At 38.1% G+C, this 17482-nt stretch overlaps 1 protein-coding gene across 17 annotated transcripts in view; it reads right to left on the reverse strand.

Moving 5' to 3' along the window:
* APAF1 (apoptotic peptidase activating factor 1) overlaps positions 1-17482 on the reverse strand; it is a 113263-nt gene that overhangs the window by 22186 nt on the left and 73595 nt on the right. For 16 of the 17 annotated variants that reach the window (XM_032645636.1, XM_032645632.1, XM_032645629.1 and 13 more), the window contains 4 exons: positions 16633-16758; positions 4373-4492; positions 3934-4059; positions 2165-2290 (listed from right to left, as the gene is read on the reverse strand). In XM_032645636.1, coding sequence (XP_032501527.1) covers positions 2165-2290; positions 3934-4059; positions 4373-4492; positions 16633-16758 — 498 coding nt within the window. Of the gene's footprint in view, positions 1-2164; positions 2291-3933; positions 4060-4372; positions 4493-12560; positions 12597-16632; positions 16759-17482 lie in introns of those variants that run through there. The other variant, XM_032645642.1, reaches the window with a different exon arrangement.

The following is a 17482-nucleotide window of genomic DNA, read 5'->3' on the forward strand; positions in this document are numbered from 1 at the left end:
ATCTCATTTGGAACATATTTGGAAATCTTTCTTAAAAATATAATTACAATTCAGTGATACCTTAGGAATTTTTTTAGATTACATTCTCTCCTGTGCAAATTTTTAAAAACTACTAATTATAATTAAAATGCATTACTTACAATATTTATCATTAACTATACTCCAAAATATATAACAAAATGACTTAGAGTGACTGATTAGAATACTGTGACTCTTCCACTGAATAAAAGGAGTATGGGGCTTCCCTGGTGGCTCACTGGTTAAGAATCCCCCTGCCAATGCAAGGGACAGGGGTTTGAGCCCTGGTCTGGGAAGATCCCACATGCAGTGGAGCAACTAAGCCCGTGCACCACAACTACTGAACCTGCGCTCTAGAGCCTGCAAGCCACAGCTACTGAGCCTGCGCTCTAGAGCCCGTGAGCCACAACTACTGAGCCTGCGTGCTGCAACTACTGAAGCCCACGCACCTAGAGCCCGTGCCCTGCGATGAGAGGCCACCGCAATGAGAAGCCTGCGCACCTCAATGAAGAGTAGCCCCCGCTGGCCGCAACTAGAGAGAGCCCACGTGCAGCAACAAAGACCCAACGCAACCAAAAATTTTAAAAATTCAAAAAAAAAAAGAGTATGATGGGAGAAGCAAGGAATAAACAAAAAAGGCCTAACAAATAAACTACCTCAAAAGAACAAAGAATTCTAGTTCAGGATCTACCACTAAGAATATTGACAGACACTGTTCAAACACCTAAAGTATATATATTTTAAATAGTTAAGTCCCAGTAAGGTGTTTTATATATATATATATATATATATATATATATGTATTTTTTATATTTTATATGTATAAAATAAACAAGCAAGCAAGCATATACACATACATTCACTAAGATTAGTTTACTAAGCTCTTAAAAACAACCCAATTACTTATAGATACTAATATTTTCATTTATTTCCAGTGATACTTAATATATGAGCAGTACTCTAATTTTTCAAAGAAATTATACATCAGAATAAGAAAAACAGAGGCATAAATAGCAAAAGAAAATAATCAAAATCATCATTTGTAAATGTCCCCTGGGAAATCCAAGAGAATCAAATGGAAAAACTGATTATAAAGAATTCAGTAAGATAGCTGGATAGAAGATATATATATAAAAAATTAATAGCTTTCCTATATTTTGAAAAATCAAGAAAAACAGAAGATTTTTTTAATGTACTAAAGAAAAATTTTTAAATAACCCTTATTTAAAGAGACGATTTTTACCTTTAGGGGTTTCTGGAAAATGAAACACTGCCTCATAACCAGTAAAAGAGCCCTTTCATCCAGAGGTGAGAACTCAGAGCAAAATGAATGTTCCCAAAGCAGTCCTGCCCCTTCAGCTGGCATGGCATTTATGAGAATGGTATACAGAAGGTTGGTTACTTAGTCCTCAAGCAAGAGAATCTTAATTTTCCTGGAAAGCCTATCTGATAATGCCCCTATTCCTGCATAATGCATACTGTCTCATTCTTCTGCATTATACACCTATCTATTCCTTGAATTTTAATTCCTGCTTCGTAAAAACGAACAAAATAACATACAAAAAACAAGACTCTCCTGATTATGCCAGTTACCAAAGCAGCCACCCCCAATGCCCAAACTTTTTCCATCAACCGCCCAATCCTTCTAACACAACCAGAGGCAGACAATCCCACGAGGATGGCAATAGGCTCCACTCTAAATGTTGACTACCTAATGGATATAGTGCTAAAGAGACCTTTCAGTGCAGGAAACAGCAGAATTGCAATTCATTTATAATCTAGACAACAATTTACAAAAATTATTTTCCTCACATTCTGACACTAAAAACAATCTTTGGTTCAGGTCCAAGAATTTAGATGAATCATTCTCAAGCTAACAGCACAGAACCAACTGCAAATAACTAGGGCATCTGCCTCCTCACATACATGGGAAATGCTTCACTTTAACTCTAAAATGAATTCTTTTCTGCAGTGAAGTGCAGCTGTGAACACAACGTGCATAAGAAACAGAACAAAGAATGCCTCATCCAACCAGAACCCTAGGGCCTGTGCTTCCCTGTCACATTAACAAAGGCCCCAGATATGGTACAGGGGGCTAGCCAAAGCTATAAGGAGAGCAGTGCTTTCATGTCAGCAAACACCCTACCCTGATCTCTCCGTTGTCATCTCCAGTTGCCAACAGGGTACTGTCCACAGAGAAGGCAGAGCAGCGCACGCAGCCTTTGTGGCCTCTCAATTCATGAAGAGGGGAAAGGAGTTCAAAACTCCAAATCTGGAAGGCAATTCAGATTGTTTAGGGATAGTAAATACACTCGAAATAAGCATCTATAAACCCTGCCTCGAGTGCTAGTTAGCCATAAATTCAATCATATGAAGTTCTAACATTCAACAGTTCATAAACTTTCATGAGAGGCCCAAATGCCAACTAGCAACCTGGTTCATTTTTTAGAGTTTCCCTTTAATTACTCAAGTAAACTTAAGCTCAAGGATCAAAGTCACAGCTTCCTTAACTTTAGACTTAGAAGGAAGAATAGCAAAGCAGTCTATGGAGTACAGCAGACTTGAGTGGAGTCCTGGCTCCACTATTTACTAGTTCCTTGGCCTAGGACAACCCACATAAGCTTCTCTGGCTTCAGTTTCTTCATCTGTATGATGGAGACAATAGCACCTACAGAGTGAAAATTAAATGAGATAATAGAGACTGAAATTCCTAGCAAAGGGCTTAACGTACGGCAAGAGTACTTTAAAGGTTAGTCCCTATACCATCCTACTATCTTAGCAGCCAAAGGCTGTTCTTTTCCTTCCAATATTCTCCCTGGTGGTTCTGTCATCACCATTTAACAAGCTTAAACTGAAAATGTGTTCCAGGCACTGTGAGCAAAGAACTGGTGGTGCAAAGATAACTGGATTCAGTGTCTGTCCTTGAAAAGTTTCTAGTTTAATCATAAATGTTTGAGCCAACAGTGGTATGAAGTAAATTAACATGAGTAATATGTAATAGGAACACTGAGGGTGGAGCAGCTAATCCTGCCTGAGGGCCAGGAAAGGGTTCACTGAAGGACTGACCTTAAATCTAGGTCTAGAAGAATGAGTCATAATGCTTCCAGGTAAAAAAGGATACAAGGTTGTATCAAGTGAAAGTTAACAGTGCACACAAAAAGATGGAAGTAGAAGTAGTCTGGTACAGAGGGAACAATGTAGCAGAAATAGGTGGTGATGGGCTAAGGAGTTGAGCTTATAAACCATCAGGTCACAGAGGAGTTTCAACAGGGAACTCGGGCAGCAGTAGGGAAGATAAACCAGAGGAAGTACAGACCAGTGGCAGGTCCACCAATAAAAAAGGAGAGCCTGTTCTTCAGGGTGGAGACAAGGAAGAGAACAAGGATCCAGGAGACACTGAGGAGTAATCAATAGAGCACAAAAGACAGGAGAGTCCCAGGCAACTCCAGTGTTCACAGTTTGGAAAGACGGGTAGATAATGATGCCATTAACAAAGATGGAGAAAAAAGAAGAGAATGGAGAATGGAGTATTCAATGTCCCCAACCAGGGAGCATCATTTCACTGGAATGTGATTTTTAAAAGCATCGATTTACATCAATTACAAAAAAATTTACTGTGGGTGTACAATTAAATGTAAATCTCTTTCAATGCTTTTTATTGCCTAAAATATTCAGTAGACACCGCCTTTGATTACTAACAGACAAAAGTTATCAGTAAGGGAGAAATCAAAAATCCTCAATGTCATTCACTTAATCTATTTGACACAAACTAAATGTCAATGGGCATCCTCCAAAAATTCACAAAATGAGACATGTAGACAGAAACTTATTATTCTGTTTTACACATTAGTTGGACTCATAATACATAACAAATACCAAGGTCTTACTCATGCACCTTTCAACCGATTGGCCTACCTTTGCAGTCTTGTCAGCAGAGGTAGAAGAATACTTGGTTGCATCAGGAGAAATATCACAAGAAAGAACTGTATCCCGATGACAGACAAAGTCTTTTTCTATTCTTCCAGTAATAATATTCCATACCTTCAAAGAAAAACTCAGAAGTTGACAATTAAGAACATTTTGTCTTACTGAGCATAAACAGCCAGAAGACATCCTATAAACCAAGAGCTTTAGCACATTGGTTGTTCTGACCTCGTTAAGTGCCCTTTATTACAAATGCTCATAAACACACAGCAGATAGATGACTGCAGTAGACAGAAAACAGGCATTTCTATTTTAGAAATTTAAAATTTTAAGTATTTACATATCAGCCACCTGCTTTTGGCTGTCATGATATAATCAATGCGATCAATATTAGAATACTTTTTTAAAAGAAATGTGTGCTTCAAATTACCTTCACTGTTCCATCAAACGACCAGGAAAGCAGTCTTGAATTTTTCAAGAGTCTAAAGTCTTTCACAGTTTCCTGATGGGCTTGCAGAAAGACATATTCCTCTGATTGCCAATTCCATACCTGAATATCAGAGAAATAAGTCTGCTATAACCCTTTCCCCATAATATCCCATTAGAGAGGTGGAGGTGTATCACTCGCTTGTCTAAAGTGTTTCATCCTCATGGCACTTCAGTAAAATAAAGAAGAGAACCAAATAAGAATACAGTATTCCCATTTTACAGACAGAGAAGAGAAAAGCTGGGGTTAATTAACTTGACTATGGGCAAAATAAAATATTTTTCCTCCTAAATAAAGTCTGTTTTCTTCAGTTGCTTGGAGAGCAGTTAATTATACCAGAAGATAGAGAAAAGTCACAATATGTTCATGAGCTCACCATCTGATTAAATTTTCCAAAGAAAATTATCCCAATTACATATTCACAGATTTCTAAACTTCACAAGTTAGGCCAAGTGTCCAGATTCTGGCTCCACTGAAGCTACTGAATCCTACTGGCCCTACTGCCTGGGAAGGTCAGTTGACCAGAGCAGCTTCAAACCAGGTCGTGGAATTTCTGAGCTTCAGAGATCTTACCTAGCCCCTAATGCAATCCTCAAAATGACAAAAGTGATATAGTACATTATTTTTCACATGGCACTCCAGGAAGAACTCCTCAGATACAAGAGAAAGAGAAGAGATTGCAATGTTGGAGACAATGCGTTCAAAGTAGACTTGAGAAATGAGCTGGAACTATGATTCACAAACTGAGAAGGGCACTTCAAACAAAGAGAATGAATGCTAGAGTTAAAGCACAGGAGCAGGAAAATGTAGAAAGATTACAGGTACCTGTTCATAGTTCAATCCGACTGGAACAGGATACATAGAAAGAACAGTAGGGAAAAAAGTTTAGAAAGATATTCAAAGAAACAGCCCAGAGAGCCAGAGAGCCTGAAGCTAGACTTCTGAGCTGTGGGCAATCAGGGAGTCTCCCACAGAATTTTCTTCTATTTTTTAATATTAGGAATAAAAAGATAATGAAAAAGCAGCCACCATCTCAGGTATGCACATTAGTAATATTCTGGATCTCCTTTTTGACTGGTGAAGGTTAAACAGTAGAAATGCCTTTAAGGCTTTTCTTACTGGGCTTAGGCAAAATTGTAAAAGAAATTCACCTCTCTTACCCCCTTTCTTTACTCCTCTGTCCTCCACATTTAGCAATCACCCTCCCAGCTCCACCAAGCCCTGGCTCTCAGATATCTCCATCTTTTCTGTCTGAGTGTTCATTCACAGAAGCAGGGTATCTTGTATGAGAGCAAGGGACCTTAGAAGAGGAGCTGGAAGTGAGAGTAGTTCTAAAGAGGATGAAATGGGAACTTCAGTATTTTAAGAGCGCAATAAGATATGCTGAGGTAGGGGGAAGAAACAGAAGCTTTCTGGCTCCCCAAATCATATCAGGAAAAATGGCATCCTGTGTGACTAAACATAAAATACACTGGACCGCTACCACTAGGAAACTTCTGGCTCCCTCCTCCTACTGTCTGGGCTTTACTGGACTAGAGGATCAGTGGCTGTTATTAACAGCTCTTCCAGGTTGACTGGCACTGCCATTCCCAGCTGTGTCTGATTCAATGTTCACTCCTGACTGAGGTTCTTATTGCTACCCTCCACACACCAAGAAGTCAGAGAGCCTTCCTGAGCAGATATAACAAAGAATTTGACAATCACTGAGGGGAAATGAAGACTAGCCTCTTAGCAGCTTTTGTTGCAGATGGTTTCTGATAAGGCAATGATGACAAGGATACCTTTTTTGTTGACCTCAAACATACTGTGCTAGTTGAATCACCTTATATAATAGCTAAACTTCCACTAGCATTATCAGTCACATGTATAAAGGTTAAGTTTGGGTATGTCTCTACAATTAGCTATAATTTTTGCAATGTATGCACACTGGAACTTTTTCAGCTATATAAATTTAAATTTTAAAAAATGCTAAAGAATCTTTTTATACTTCTAAGAATCAATATATTCTCATTCATTGGCTCAGGTAAACACAGCTACTACTTGGGCTTTATTTACATCAAGGTAAAAGATCAAAAACTACCACAACAGGGCTTCCCTGGTGGCACAGTGGTTGAGAATCTGCCTGCCAATGCAGGGGACACGGGTTCAAGCCCTGGTCTGGGAAGATCCCACATGCCGTGGAGCAACTAAGCCCGTGAGCCACAACAACTGAGCCTGCACGTCTGAAGCCTGTGCTCCTCAACAAGAGAGGCCGCGACAGTGAGAGGGCCGCGCGTGGTGATGAAGAGTGGCCCCCGCTTGCCACAACTAAAGAAAGCCCTCGCACAGAAACGAAGACCCAACACAGCCAAAAATAAATAAATAAATAAAATTTTTAAGAAAAATTACCAAAACAGACCTCAACTTTCACAACTCTAGGTGCTATAATCAAGAGAGCTGATTCTTCAAATTTTGGCAATAACTTTAATTGAGCTTGACAAAGATTTACCAAACCCCTACTACATTCCAGGCACTGGGGATACAAAGATGATTAAAATAAACCTCTAAAATGGCAACTATGTGAGGGTTTTCAGATCTGTTAATTAACTTGATTGTGGTAATTATTTCACAATGTGTACATATATCAAATCATCACATTATGTGTCTTAAACATAATACAATTTTGCCAATTATACCTCAGTAAAGCTGCGGGGAAAAAAAACAAACCTCCAATTAATTATTTATTAAAACATTAAAAAACTATAAAACAAAAACCCAACCAGTCAATTCTTGGAAATACCTACCAAGAATTTTGTTGCATGAATGTACACGCATTAAAACATTTACAATGTAAAAAGTATTCTGAGTAGAGCAGAAAAAGAGGATGAAACACAACTCATTTCTACAAATAATCTAACTTGGATCCTAAAAATATTCCTAGAAATTATTTCTCCCTCTGGCTAAGAATATCTGATCTTCAAGGAGGTCATAAAACCTGTGAATTTAGCTGTTGACAGAAAGACTATACCGTATACAATGTCTCAGCAGAATTTCATCAGATGTAGCTTAGTTTTACACATTTCAAAGCCATATAGAGAGGAAGAAAGGTGAATATTACACTGAGTTTCAGAGCTAATACACTAGTACCACGGGAGCCTATAAGAAGTAAGTTTCTGTACTAAAGGCAAATTTCATTCCAATCATATAGGACTCATAGAGACATAACATAAAAAGATTTTTTCCAAAACAGTTTTTAACAGTGTAGTTAAACATTGCCACTGTAGGAAATATATACATATGTATAAAATAAGAGAATACATACTAACTCCTGTTTGAACATACGCGTTTATCTCCTTCTCCTTCACTTCTAAAACCCCACTAAAATGACAAAGTCAAGAATGAGAAAGAAGGTAACAACAAAACATTGGAGACTGTATCGCAGGAGAATGGTAACCAAGAAAACCAAATCTTAAAAGCATTAGAAAGACAAAAGCAACAAAACTGACACTACAGAACTCCCAAAATGCTCAGAAACTGAGGTCACAAAGGACACCCAGAGGTGGGAATGAGGGTGGGGCTAAAAAAAGATGTATCAGGAGTTGTGGGAAGATGGCAGTGATGCAGGCATCTCCTTGAAGCCTCCGTAAGAGTAGCAAAGCAACTAAAATAGCAAATCCAAAAATGCACAGACAATATCAACAAGACTAATATCAACAAGATTTAATATCAACATGTTAAGTGACATAGTATCCCCCAAAACCACAAGATACAAGTAAGTGGGGACAAACTGAGAGCTGCAAGACTTGCACAGTAACAGCATCTGTATGGGTGGAAGCAGAGGGAAGCATAATAAGTCTGACAAACCTAAAAACAGGAAAATCCCAAAAGAGCCAAGTACCATCCACTGAAAAGCGCAAAGGACCAACAGGGAACAGCAGCAGAAACTGAGTGCAAGACTGACTGTACTGTGTGGCACAGTCTGGAAGGGCTAAAGCAGTCTAGACCCTATGAACTCTCAAAAATAACCAGGACAATCCTACAATGAGGAGACACTGTTGGGAATAGAATCTAAAGTAAGAAAAACAAGGATGATGGCAGCAAAGGAAAGGGAAGGTCTCCATAAAAATGAGGGAAGGGGATAGAACAAAGGGATCTCATCAGAACAATGCCATATTTTTAACACTTCATGAAAACAACAGAACATGGAACCGCAGAGCTGTGAAGAAAGAAATGTTGTCCTTCCCAATCCCTTAAAAAGTTCAGGAAAACTAATTTCCTGTAGAAAGAAAAGAATCACTATTGAATCCCAAACAATGTTATTATGAGAAAAAAAAGAATAAAGTGCTGAATAATGCTGCTAAAACAAACCAGAAAGAAGAATCTCTGGATTAAAGGCCACCAGGACAACTGAGGGTAGGATAGCAATTTTGAGAACAGGGGGATCAGTGAAGGTTTACACACTAAACGCTGAGACATTATACGATCCACACCCCCCTTCCCGCTCTCTTCCCCCACTTAGCTCTAAGAACCTATCTGCCAGGTTTATAACCTCCAGGAGAAGACCAGAGATTCCTCTCTAGGAATCTGACAAGACCAAGACAAAGACCTAAAGACACTGACAACAAAGTTTCCCCATCCAGATCACCTTTCAGAGGAGGTCTCAGTCAATACACAGAGCTCCCAGTCAGCCTTTTAGTATCCATCTCTGGGTAGTGAATGATCACCACACAGCTGAGGAAGGCCTTTAAAATAAGAGGCCAAAACATCCAAATAGAAAAAAAAAAAAATTGGAGGGAAGAGCAACTATGCAGGAAAATGAGATTTTGAGGGAAAAAATATATGTAATGTATATGACAAAATTTATACATTATTTATATACCCATCTATCCTCAGAGAAGTAAGATATTTCATCTACAAAACAAGAACACATGCTCTACAGAAAAATTAAACAAACATTAGAAAGGACTCTCCAGCATTAAAAATATAATGGTAGAAATGAAAAACTCAATGAAAGGGTTGGAAGATAAAACTGAGGAAAACTCCCAGAAAATAGAGCATGGTACAGAAAGATGAAACACAGAAAAAGAAAACTAGATGATCAGTCCAGGAGATCCAATATCTGAATAAGGGATGTTACCAGAAAAAGGAAGCATATGGGGAGCATGGGGGACGGGAGTGAATCAAAGAAATAATTCAAGTAAATTTCAGTGAATTGAAAAACATAAGTTTCCAAACTGAGAAGGGACAGTGAAAGTTAAAAACAAGGGATGAAACAAACACACAAAGGCACATCATCATGAAATTTCAAAATTCTGGGGACAAAGAAAAGATCCTAAAATCTTCCAGAGAGAAAGATTAGGAATCAAAATGGCTTCAGACTTCTCAACATGAGCTTTGAAACTTGGAAAAAAAAAAAACACAAAGTCTTCAAGGATTTAGGGTAAAATAATTTCCAACTATTACCAAAGGTAGACTTTTCCTAAATTGCACTAAGGCAGAAAAGGCATTCATAGTGCACTTCATCTACTTAGTCATAACAATGACACTAATGACCTAAACAAACTGTTATTGTGACTGTGTCAGGATGACAGGGATCGACAAAAGGGTGTGTGCATATGTTGGAGGTAGGACAGGTGGGAGGAGAAAAAGAGCTAAATTTTCATCTTAATATAAGCAATTCAGTAGATAAACCCTCAAACCTAAAAAAATCAAGAATTAGCACTACAAGCATGCAGTATAGGGTCATGAAGGTAAAGAGCAAAAGAAACACCTAAAAGCTAAAAGTGGTGCTTTTAAGAGAAAGAGAAATGGGGGAGTCTATTTTTTATAATGAGCCTTGTAATACTATGACTTTTAAAAGTATGTGCACTGGAACTTTGATAAATATAAAGTAAGTTTTAAAAGAACGTACATACACACAAGTGCTTCCTCACGGAGGGGTTGCAGCTGCGGCAGACGCAGCCCTGGGCAGCCCCTTCTCTGCCACCTCCTTTTCTTCCTGAGGGCTCCCCACTCCTCTTGCCCTCCGACGTTACCCAGATAACACTGAAGAAAACCTCTGTGCATAAATATTTCTCCATACTTGATTATTTTCTTAAGACAGGAATAAAAATGCTCAGTCAAAAGCCACGTGGCTAACAGGGTCTTGGTGCTCCGGCCAGGTGTCAGGCCTGTGCCTCTGAGGTGGGAGAGCCAAGCTCAGGACATTGGTCCACCAGAGACCTCCCAGCTCCACGTAATATCAAACGGCAAAAGCTCTCCCAGAGATCTCCATCTCAATGCTAAGACCCAGATCCACTCAACGACCAGCAAGCTACAAAAAACTAGCAAGACAGGAACACAACCCCACCCATTATAAGAGAGGCTGCCTAAAACCATAATAAGGTCACAGACACCCCAAAACACACCACTGGACGCGGTCCTGCCCACCAGAAAGACAAGATCCAGCCTCATCCACCAGAACACAGGCACCAGTCTCCTCCACCAGGAAGCCTACACAACCCAATGAACCAACCTTAGACACTGGGGACAGACGTCAAAAACAACGAAAACTACGAACCTGCAGCCGGCAAAAAGGAGACCGCAAACACAGTAAGTTAAGCAAAATAAGAACACAGAGAAACACACAGCAGATGAAGGAGCAAGGTAAAAACCCACCAGACCAAACAAATGTAGAGGAAACAGGCAGTCTACCTGAAAAAGATTTCAGAGTAATGATAGTAAAGGTGATCCAAAATCTTGGAAATAGAATGGAGAAAATACAAGAAATGTTTAACAAGGACACAGAAGAACAAAAGAGCAAACAAGCAATGATAAACAACACAGTAAATGAAATTAAAATTTCTCTAGAAGGAATCAATAGCAGAATAACTGAGGCAGAAGAACTGATAAGTGACCTGGAAGATTAAATAATGGAAATAACTACCACAGACCAGAATAAAGAAAAAAAAATGAAAAGAATTGAGGACAGTCTCAGAGACCTCTGGGAAAACATTAAGTGCACCAATATTTGAATTCCAGGGGACCCAGAAGAAGAAGAGAAAAAGAAAGGGACTGAGAAAATATTTGAAGAGATTATAGTTGAAAACTTCCCTAATATGGGAAAGGAAATACTCAATCAAGTCCAGGAAGCACAGACAGTCCCATACAGGATAAATCCAAAGAGAAACACGCCAAGACACATATTAATCAAACTATCAAAAATTAAATACAAAGAAAAAATATTAAAAACAGCAAGGAAAAACCAACAAATAACATACAAGGGTATCCCCATAAGGTTAACAGCTGATCTTTCAGCAGAAACTCTGCAAGCCAGAAGGGAGTGGCAGGACATATTTAAAGTGATGAAAGGGAAAAACCTACAACCAAGATTACTCTACCCAGGAAGGATCTCATTCAGATTCAACAGAGAAATTAAAACCTTTACAGACAAGCAAAAGCTAAGAGAATTCAGCACCACCAAACCAGCTTTACAACAAACGCTAAAGGAACCTCTCTAGGCAGGAAACTTAAGAGAAGGAAAAGACCTACAATAACAAACCCAAAACAATTAAGAAAATGGTAACAGGAACATACATATTGATAATTACCTTAAATATAAATGGATTAAATGCTCCAACCAAAAGACACAGACTGGCTGAATGGATACAAAAACAAGACCCGTATATATGCTGTCTACAAGAGACCCACTTCAGACCTACGGACACATACAGAGTGAAAGTGAGGGAAAAAGATATTCCATGCAAATGGAAATCAAAATAAAGCTGGAGTAGCAATTCTCATATTAGACAAATTAGACTTTAAAACAAAGACTATTAGAAGAGACAAAGAACGACACTACATAATGATCAAGGGATCAATCCAAGAAGAAGATATAACAATTGTAAATATTTATGCACCGAACATAGGAGCACCTCAGTACATACGGCAGATACTAACAGTCATAAAAGGGGAAATCGACAGTAACACAGTCATAGTAGGGGACTTTAACACCCCAATTTCACCAATGGACAGATCATTCAAAGTGAAAATAAATAAGGAAACACAAGCTTTAAATGATAAAATAAACAAGATGGACTTAACTGATATTTATAGGACATTCCATCCAAAAACAACAGAATACACTTTCTTCTCAAGTGCTCATGGAACATTCTCCGAGACAGATCATACCTTGGGTCACAAATCAAGCCTTGGTAAATTTAAGAAAATTGAAATTGTATCAATATCTTCTCCAACCACAACACTATGAGACTAGGTATCAATTACAGGAAAAAATCTGTAAGAAATACAAACACATGGAGGCTAAACAATACACTACTTAATAATCAAGAGATCACTGAAGAAATCAAAGAGGAAATCAAAAAATACCTAGCAACAAATGACAAAGAAAACACGATGACCCAAAACCTATGGGATGCAGCAAAAGCAGTTCTAAGAGGGAAGTTTAGAGCAATACAATCCTACCTCAAGAAACAAGAAATATCTCAAATAAACAACCCAACCTTACACCTAAAGCAACTCGAGAAAGAAGAACAAAATACCCCCAAAGTTAGCAGAAGAAAAGAAATCATAAAGATCAGATCAGAAATAAATGAAAAAGGCAAGAAGGAAACAACAGCAAAGATCAATAAAACTCAAAGCTGGTACTTTGAGAAGATACACAAAATTGATAAACCATTAGCCAGACTCATCAAGAAAAAAAGAGAGAAGACTCAAATCAACAGAATTAGAAATGAAAACAGAGAAGTAACAATGGACACTGTAGGAATACAAAGGATCATGAGAGATTACTACAAGGAACTATATGTCAATAGAATGGACAACCTGGAAGAAATGGACAAATTCTTAGAAAAGCACAACCTTCTGAGACTGAAACAGGAAGAAATAGGAAATATAAACAGACCAGTCACAAACACTGAAATTGAAACTGTGATTAAAAATCTTCCAACAAACAAAAGCCAAGGACCAGATGGCTTCACAGGCGAATTCTATCAAAAATTTACAGAAGAGCTAACACCTAACCTTCTCAAGCTCTTCCAAAATATAGTAGAGGGAGAAACACTCCCAATCTCATTCTATGAGGCTACCATCACCCTGATACCAAAACCAGACAAAGATGCCATAAAAAAAGAAAACTACAGGCCAATGTCACTGATGAACATAGATGCAAACATCCTCAACAAAATACTAGCACACAGAATCCAACAGCACATTAAAAGGATCATACACCATGATCAAGTGGGGTTTATCCCAGGAATACAAGGATTCTTCAATATATGCATATGAATCAATGTGATATACCATATTAACAAATTGAAGGAGAAAAACCATATGATCATCTCAATAGATGCAGAAAAAGCTTTTAACAAAATTCAACACCCATTTATGATAAAAACCCTCCAGAAAGTAGGCATAGAGGGAACCTACCTCAACATAATAAAGGCCATATATGACAAACCCACAGCCAACATCATTCTCAATGGTGAAAAACTGAAACCATTTCCACTAAAATCAGGAACAAGACAAGGTTGTCCACTCTCACCACTATTATTCAACATAGTTTTGGAAGTTTTAGCCACAGCAATCAGAGAAGAAAAATAAATAAAAGGAATCCAAATCAGAAAGAAGTAAAGCTATCACTGTTTGCAGATGACATGATACTATACATAGAGCATCCTAAAGATGCTACCAGAAAACTACTAGAGCTAATCAGTGAATCTGGTAAAGTTGCAGGATACAACATTAATGCACAGAAATCTCTTGCATTTCTATACACTAATGATGAAAAATCTGAAAGAGAAATTAAGGAAACACTCCCATTTACCACTGCAACAAAAAGAATAAAATACCTAGGAATAAACCTACCAAAGGAGACAAAAGACTTGTATGCAGAAAACTGTAAGACACTGATGAAAGAAATTAAAGATGATACAAACAGATGGAGATATACACCATGTTCCTGGATTGGAAGAATCAATGTTGTGAAAATGACTATACTACCCAAAGCAATTTACAGATTCAATGCTAACCCTCTCAAACTACCAATGGCATTTTTCACAGAACTAGAACAAAAAATTTCACAATTTGTATGGAAACACAAAAGACCCCGAATAGCCAAAGCAATCTTGAGAAAGAAAAACGGAGCTGGAGGAATCAGGCTCCTAGACTTCAGACTATACTACAAAGCTACAGTAATCAAGACAGTATGGTACTGGAACAAAAACAGAAATATAGATCAACGGAACAGGATAGAAAGCCGAGAGATAAACCCACGCACATATGGTCACCTTATTTTTGATAAAGGAGGCAAGGATATACAATGGAGAAAAGATAGCCTCCTCAGTAAGTGGTGCTGGGAAAACTGGACAGATACATGTAAAAGAATGAAATTAGAACACTCTCTAACACCATACACAAAAATAAACTCAAAATGTATTAAAGATCTCAATGTAAGGCCAGACACTATAAAACTCTTAGAGGAAAACATAGGCAGAACATTCTATGACATAAATCACAGCAAGATCCTTTTTGACCCACCTCCTAGAGAAAGGGAAATAAAAGCAAAAATAAACAAATGGGACCCAGTGAAACTTAAAAGCTTTTGCACAGCAAAGGAAACCATTACCAAGACGAAAAGACAACTCTCAGAATGGGAGAAAATATTTGCAAACGAAGCAACTGACAAAGGATTAATCTCCAAAATTTACAAGTAGCTCATGCAGCTCAATATCAAAAGAACAAACACCCAATCCAAAAATGGGCAGAAGACCTAAATAGACATTTCTCCAAAGAAGATATACAGATTGCCAGCAAACACATGAAAGGATGCTCAATATCATTAATCATTAGAGAAATGCAAATCAAAACTACAATGAGGTATCACCTCACCCCGCTCAGAATGGCCATCATCAAAAAATCTACAAATAATAAATGCTGGAGAGGGTGTGGAGAAAAGGGAACCCTCTTGCACTTCTGGTGGGAATGTAAACTGATACAGCCTCTATGGAAAACAGTATGGAGGTTCTTTAAAAAACTAAAAATAGAACTACCATACGACCCAGCAATCCCACTACTGGGCATATACCCTGAAAAAATCCATAATTCAAAGAGTCATGTACCACAGTGTTCATCGCAGCACTATTTACAATGGCCAGGACATGGAAGCAACCTAAGTGTCCATCGGCAGATGAATGGATAAAGAAGATATGGCACATATATACAATGGAATATTACTCAGCCATATAAAGAAACCAAATTGAGTTACTTGTAGTGAGGTGGATGGACCTACAGTCTGTCATACAGAGTGAAGTAAGTCAGAAAGAGAAAAACAAATACCGTATACTAACACATACATATGGAATCTAAAAAAAAAAAATGGTTCTGAAGAACCTAGGGGCAGGACAGGAATAAAGACGCAGACGTAGAGGATGGACTTGAGGACACGGGGAGGGGGAAGGGTAAGCTGCAACGAAGTGAGAGAGTGGCATGGACTTATATATGCTACCAAACGTAAAATAGGTAGCTAGTGGGAAGCAGCCACATAGCACAGGGAGATCAGCTCGGTGCTTTGTGACCACCTAGAGGGCTGGGATAGGGAGAGTGGGAGGGAAACGCAAGACAGAGGAGATATGGGGATGTGTGTATATGTATAGCTGATTCACTTTGTTATAAAGCAGAAACTAACACACCACTGTAAAAGAATTATACCTCAATAAAGATGTTTAAAAAATTAAAAAATAAAAGAACATACAGTAGGCTTAAGGCCTCTAGATCCATAATCCTTCGTTATGGTAAACTATTCTTTTTTCACAGGATTTTATCCCTGTAATAAACATCTTACTCTTAAAGAAAGAACGAAATTATTTCAATTAGATTTTACTACTGTAAAGTAAAATAGAAATTACATAAATGTGGCAAAAAGTATATTTATTGATTCAAATATGAAGGCAGGTGGGAGAATTCAAATGAATGCTTCATTTTCAAAATAAAGAATCTCCCACTAGAGGGTTCTGAGTCAAACTGCCTGCCTCACTCACAGAAAAATATGGGTTTCATTTATGCCCATGTGCATAATCTAAAGGGAAGCCCAAAATAATCTGATCTGAAAGTTTAAAATACATATCAGATTTGAGGCATAATCAAAGTGTCCCTTCATTAGAGTCAGCATTGTGTATGTTAGAAGTTCAACCTCCCTCTCACCTGAAGAAGTTCAACCTCCCTCTCACCTGAATTGCAGAGTCATCAGAGCTTGAGATAAGAGTCTTTGCATCAGCTGTGAACCGGATGTGCCGTACAGTGTTCTTGTGCCCAATCCTGGATTGGAAGATTCTGTTGTTTAGGAATTCTAAAATCTTCAAAGTAAAAAACCAGAGAAAATTAATACGACGAAATTCAGCAACACCCAGGCATTACAACCCCAAAATATTAAATCGAAACTAGACTACAGAAGGGTATAGAATTTCCATCTCAGTGCTTTCAGTTTAACTAAAGATACACAAATGAATGGCACAAATACAGACATGCACATCTAGGCACACACACACATACACACCCTAAAATAAAACATTCACTGGAATGACCAGATGGCAGTAGGAACCAGTGGTCCTTCTTGAGAATTCAACTACCCAATTCATCAAACAAGTAGCAGTCTGAGCTCAGCCTCCAAAAAGAAAATGACATTTAAGATGGATGAGAAGAAGAAAGAAAAAAATCCTGGATGAGAGACAAGGCAAGCTCTTTATAAAACAACACAGAGACAATGCAAGATAAAGGATGATGAGGGAGACAGGTAAAGGAAAAGAGCATACGAGCAGGCTGGGAGGCAGTACACTGAGGAGACTTGAAAGGGCTAAAGATTAATATGCCAAATACAGAGAATAAGAAAGTAGAAAAGAACTCAAAAAATAACAACTATGTCAAAAAGGCTTTCAAATAAACTCACACCAAAAAAAGTAAATATGTACTAAGTAAGCACTAGGGATGTAATGTACAACACGATAAATATAATTAACACTGCTGTATACTCTACATGAAAGTTATTGAGAGTAAATCCTAAGTGTTCTCATCAAAAGGAAA

The sequence above is a fragment of the Phocoena sinus genome, chromosome 10, assembly GCF_008692025.1.
Source record: "Phocoena sinus isolate mPhoSin1 chromosome 10, mPhoSin1.pri, whole genome shotgun sequence".
In the NCBI taxonomy this organism is placed as follows: Eukaryota; Metazoa; Chordata; class Mammalia; order Artiodactyla; family Phocoenidae; genus Phocoena; species Phocoena sinus.